Source organism: Molothrus aeneus, chromosome 2 (genome assembly GCF_037042795.1).
Source record: "Molothrus aeneus isolate 106 chromosome 2, BPBGC_Maene_1.0, whole genome shotgun sequence".
NCBI classification, from domain to species: Eukaryota; Metazoa; Chordata; class Aves; order Passeriformes; family Icteridae; genus Molothrus; species Molothrus aeneus.
In genome coordinates this window covers 34,378,915-34,384,460 of record NC_089647.1, presented here as the reverse complement: position 1 = coordinate 34,384,460, position 5,546 = coordinate 34,378,915, and the positions used below count along the sequence as shown (strand labels likewise).

The window sequence follows — 5,546 nt, the reverse complement described above, 5'->3', positions numbered from 1 at the left end:
CTATCTTTTAAAACACAGAAGGCACAAGGATTTGTCACCACCACCGAGAGTAAAACCCCAGACTGAGGGTAAAACCCCAGGCTGATCCCTATGTGGATCCCGTTTAAAAAACAAACAATCCACTTGGGGCTGGCAGGGAGCCAACGGCGGGATTGCCTTTGAAAACTTGCATCTCAATAGGAAACCTCCGAGTATTTTGATCTGTTTTCATAATTGTAACAATTTTTATCCCTTGACTTTGTAGCGTATTATCGCTCCTTTCTTTCTACTAAGTTACAGAAACAGACGGTACAAATGAAGGCTAAACAAGCACGGGTCGCTGTGGATAAAATACACCATTTCAAAAGATCTAGAAAAGACAAAACCCGCCGCCTGTCTTAACTCCTGCCAAGAAACCATTACAGAGGATGGAGGCACGGTGAAAGCCCCCTGAACGCAGCGTCTCAACAGCAGTAACAACCACACATCTCGGATCTATTGTGTAGCTTTATTTTTATAGGACCTATCATAGACTCTTTTACATAACTTAAATGATTATCAAATAATCTCCTGTACACAATGAGACGGAGCCGCATCGCTTTCTGAGCTTTGACACATTCCTGGAAGAAATCCAACAGTCTGTAGGAATCACATGGCCGCAGTGGCTACAGTACATTTTTGTCCCGAACTTACACCATCAATTAACTTACGAATCGCTGTAAATTGCCGTTTTGCAAGATCCTGCAAGACGCTGTTAAAATTTCAGGACACTGAGTTTTGGTAGCAGCATTTTTAATTTTGCTTCACTTTCTTGCCTTTGTGTCCTCAGCTGAACACCTGCCAGCACTTGCGACAAACGTGAGCCTGGCAAAAATGTTAAACGCACCTCAAGTGTTGACATGAGCTTTAGATTTAGACTGAAATCACTGACGAGTGGTCCCCACGTCGCCTACAGGTACAGCAACGCGTCTGCCTACAGTCAGCCAAGCCCCGGCCCCTAAGGAAGGAGGATGAAAGGGGGGCACCGGCCGCTACAAAAAGACCTGAAGAAACCCAAAGTTTCACATTTTATTTGCAGCGTCGCCCAAACCGCAGGAGGAGGAGACTGGCAGTGCACAAGGGTGAATCCTGCGGGGGCCGTGGCCGCGGTTTCGGCTGCGGGGCTCTCGCATGCAGCGGAGTGTGCGGAGCCCCGTGCGGCCCCAGCGTCCGCCCGCCCCCGCGGGGCTCCGGGCTCCGCTCCCGCCTCGCCGTCCCGGCGGCGCCCGAGCCCCGGCGGCCCTAGAGCCCGGGGTAGCCCCCGCGGTGGTACCCGCCGCCGTAGTCGTAGGGCGGCTGCGGCGGGGGCAGCGGGCACTCGGGGAAGAAGGGGGCGAACCCCGCGGGCAGGTGCCCCCCGGGCTCCTCGCTGCTGCCGCCGCTGCCGGGCACGGGCTCGGCGCCGCCGCCGCCGGGGTAGATGGGGCGCAGCGGCTCGGGCGGCGCCTTCCTGGGCGGGCTGCAGGGCGCGGCCGGGCTCCAGGGCGGCTCGGGGTAGAGCAGCCCGCCCAGCAGCGGGTGCGGCCCGGCGGGGAGCGGCAGCTCGTACAGCCCGTGCTCCAGCCCCAGCTCGGCGGGCAGGCGGCCGCCGAAGGCGTCGCTCGGGGCGGCGTGCTCGGGCAGCAGCGCGCCGTACTCGGGGCACAGCAGCTCCAAGAACTCGGTGGCCTCGGCGCCGCCGCCCCCGCCTCCCTTCTCCAGCTCCTTGGCGGGCGGCCCGCGGGCGGCGGGCCCGGGCAGCGCGGGCTCCGTGAAGAAGGAGGGCGGCAGGTTGCGGTCCCGCAGCGGCACCTTCCGCCCGCCGCCCGCCGCCCGCTCCGCGCCGCCGCCGCCCGCCCGTGCCTCGGCGCCGCCCGCCGCGCCCCGGCCCCGCTGCAGGGAGCCGAAGAGGGCGGCCAGGCTCTTGCTCTGGAGGCTGCTGCCCGCCGCCTGCGCGGGCTCCCGGCGCGGCGGGGGCCGGGCGGGGCAGGCGGCGGGCGGGCAGGCGGCGGGCGGCGGCGCGGGCGGCGGGGCGGCGGCGGCGGCGATGATGCCGGTGCAGCGCTTGATCTGCTTCTGCAGGTACTTCCTATGGTTCACCTTCCGCCGGGACTTCACCGGCCGGTCCAGCGCCAGCTTGATGTTGCTGGAAGCCGAGTCGATGAAGCTCAGCAGGTCCCGGGTGGCTTCTCTAAAGTCCCCCGCGTCGCCGCCGCCGCCCTCGTAGCCCTTCTCCAGGTCGGCATAGCCCAGGAGCCCGCCGGCGGCGGGGAAGCAGAAGGAGAGGAGGTGGTGGGGGCTGAGCAGCGCGGCGGGCACGGCCATGGCCGGCGGCGAACGCCGCCGCCCCGAGTCCCGACAGAGTCCGCTGGGATGCGCCCGGCGGGCGGCGGCGGCGGCAGCGGGGAAAAGGCGGCGGGCGGGGAAGGAGGAGGAGGAGGAGGGATCAGAGCGGGGCTGGCCCCGGCCCTCCCCGCCTCCCTGCCGGGAACCCGGGGGCCGGGCCGGCTGCACCCACCAACCCACCGAGCCGGGCGGGAGCACCGGCAGCGGCGGGGCGGGACGAGCATCTCCCCCGGGACCGGGACACACCCGCCCTGGGACAGATACACAGCCCCGCGGGACACGTGTACACACCCACACCCCGGGACAGGTGCACAGGCTTCACCTGGCCAGACACTCGCAGGCACCCCAGAGCAGGTGCGCAGCATCCTTCAGACCCCATAAGCCTTGTCCCCGCTCCTGCAGCTGCTCAGCTGGCACAAAACGTGTTCCTTCCTCCCTCTGGGGTCCGGCCCGGCGCTCGCAAGGCTCTGGGTGCGAGGGCTCGGGGAAATGCTCTCGCTCTGACAGCCGCCAGGATACACACACTTAAATTGATTTGTAAAGGATGCTTCTTTCCAAGCTCATTGATATGCACATTGCATAGCGTATTCTCTGTCTAGTCAAGTCCTAAGAAAATTCAGAGCTGTGATCCAGTAGAGATTTCAAATGGCTGGGGTGCAGGGAGTTAAAGTCACAAAATTATGTAATGGTTTGGATTGGTAGGGACTTTAAAGATCATTTAGTTCCCTACAGTAAGCACGGATACCTTCCACTAGATCACCTTGCCTGTGGTGTTGCATGGACTTAGTGAAGCAGCAGTATAAATCTTTCACACAGAAGGTATAAAAGTAGTGAAGTGGCTACTTAAAGTACTGTTAACAACTCCTGAAGGAACTATCTTGGTTTTTTTTATGGCGAAAAGGTATTTCAATTTGCCTTGAGAAAACTCTTACATTGATGCAGAACAACCCTCAACCCAGCTCCAGATTTATGCTTTTATATGTCCAAATTTGAATGAAGATCCATATCCAATTTGGAATTAAATAAAGTGAGTTTTCATGCTTTGCATCACTTCATTGGAAATGCAGCAGATTTGTATTGGAAAGAATAAACAGAAAGCAAAACTGCAGAAGGAAAGTGAGACAGGCTCCTTGGACTGTAATTAGTGGTAAAATCGAAAAACCAGCCAAATTCACCTCACTGTGGTTTGAAACACTTGTTGAATGTAAAGCAAGTATTGCAAAGAGAGAAGAGGAGAAAGCATGTATTTCGTGGGAGGAAAAGAAGGCTCAATAACCTCTACAAAACAAGATTGCTGATTTTCTTGATCTCTCACCAGCAGGTCTCAGCAGGGTCCCAGCAGCAGGCAGAACCTCACACTCCCAGGCACAGCCTGGGTTCTGGTGCCGGCCCATCCGGACTGGGTCTCCTTTGCCAAACTTGCTCAGCTGGAGGCTCCCAGAGTCTCTCTTATTTCGGGACTTGCTCTGAGTGTAACTGTGTGATTGAAGCAAAAGAACCCTGGTAGGCAGAGGGCTATGGGAAGTTTCTGTATCTCTCCATGTCAGAATGAGTATGTCTACATAGAAGGTGGATTTAAAGGACTTAGCTGGAATACAACTGACAGGGATTAACGATCCGAGCTGTTACCCTCAGGCCCTGTCAAGCCCTGTCAAGCTTTGCAGCCTGCTCCAAGCTCCCTTATTGATGGGAAAATGTAAAGAACAACATATACATCCCCCGTGTGCTCCACTAGATAGTTTTGCATCCATTGTGAGGCCACTTTGAGCTGCACATGGGTCTAGAAAACGGGGGTCACTATCCTTCACGGGATGTGCAGACAGTCTGGGACTGCTTCTTATGTGAGCAACGCAAAATTATTCAAACAGAACGGCAATGAAGTTGTCCTCAAATTAGCATCCGCCTCAGCATCATAGCAGCAATATTCCCTGGCTTGTCTAAAGGGTTTGTTAATGAGTCTGGGTGGCATTATATGCAGAGTGGATAAATATCCGGTGGCTCAGATAAAAAAGAGCTGAAAGCCCCAGCCTCTCTTCTGTAAGGCTGAATTCATTCAATTAAACAGCTTTGAGAGCTCAGCTACGGTTTAGCGGGAGACTTTATTACCTCCTAGAACTTGGAGAGTATTAAAACAATTGTCAGGCATGCAAAGGAAAGTTTGCATTCAGTTGTGCTAAGCAGCTGAATTTACATATTCTCAACCAGATCTGGAGATTTAGAAAGCCTTCATAATTGCATTAAACATGCTTATTCTCCGTGTTCTCTCAGGCAGAGCTGATTACCCCGAGTTGGGCAATGCCTGGAGGGAAATTTGCTAAGCCACATGATGTCAACAACTTGTAAAGAAACTTGATTTTTTTTCAAGGAAATAGCAGTTTGGTTATTTCTGAAAAACATCTATTTTCTAGCAGCTGTATGAGACTGCATGTCTTCTGCCTGTGCCCTTTCAGGATGCTGATGCTGAGTCCACTCGTGGTGTCTCTCAGGCCCAGCTATCTACATCAGCTCACTAGCAGGGTCTAATGTCCAGGAAATGCTGGGTTTAGACCCACAAAATAGCCCCAGTCCCAGGTAAAATTTTCGACCAGATGTCCTCTTCCCTGCACTTAACCCCTAACAGACTGGGGTGAGTGAAGTGGCTGCAGAATTGCTTCCACCATCCCACAGGAAAACACTCAGTGCTTACTAATGGGCTCCAGGGATTATACTGCTATTTTTTTGCTCACTTTTGCATAGGAAATTTATCTGGTTTTGTTCATTTTCTTGCTTGTTATAGGGAGCAGCATCTCAACCACCTCTGGGGGTTGACCAAGGCTTTCTGAGAGTAACGTCCTTGGCATCCAGCTTGGCTTTTTTAGAAAGCCAGGGCAGAATCACTCTGAGAATCAAAGGGAGTAGGAGCATGCCCTGATCACTAATGCTTTGCTCTGGCCATAGATTGAGTTCATGGCCACACGATTGAGCCCATCAGCACAAGAACAATTTGCTATCCTTGCAGACGAGGCTGGACAGAAAGGAGAGCAGTTTCCACAAGCGAGGAAGCCTTGCATAGTCGAGGGCCGTGTTACAGTGCCAGCGCTTCTGGGGAGCAGCTCCTCACTGGAGCCAGTTGCAGAAGCTCTGTCTGCCTTCCTAAAGCTCATGGGGCCGCCCACCTCAGTGTCCAAGTGTCCCAGGGTAAATCCTCTACCATGCCAGGGAAG

The 5,546-nt window shown here is 55.2% G+C and overlaps 1 protein-coding gene across 1 annotated transcript; it reads right to left on the bottom strand.

Moving 5' to 3' along the window:
- Positions 1-468: 468 nt before the first annotated feature.
- On the bottom strand, positions 469-2,389 carry FAM181B (family with sequence similarity 181 member B). Its single transcript, XM_066572360.1, has one exon. It carries the CDS (start codon positions 2,320-2,322, stop codon positions 1,261-1,263), a length of 1,062 nt encoding a protein of 353 aa, XP_066428457.1. The 5' UTR covers positions 2,323-2,389; the 3' UTR covers positions 469-1,260.
- Positions 2,390-5,546: the final 3,157 nt, after the last annotated feature.

What these genes read in the sequence shown, in the direction of transcription:
- FAM181B (XM_066572360.1), bottom strand. Translation starts at nt 2,322, where the DNA reads ATGGCCGTGCCCGCCGCGCTGCTCAGCCCCCACCACCTCCTCTCCTTC.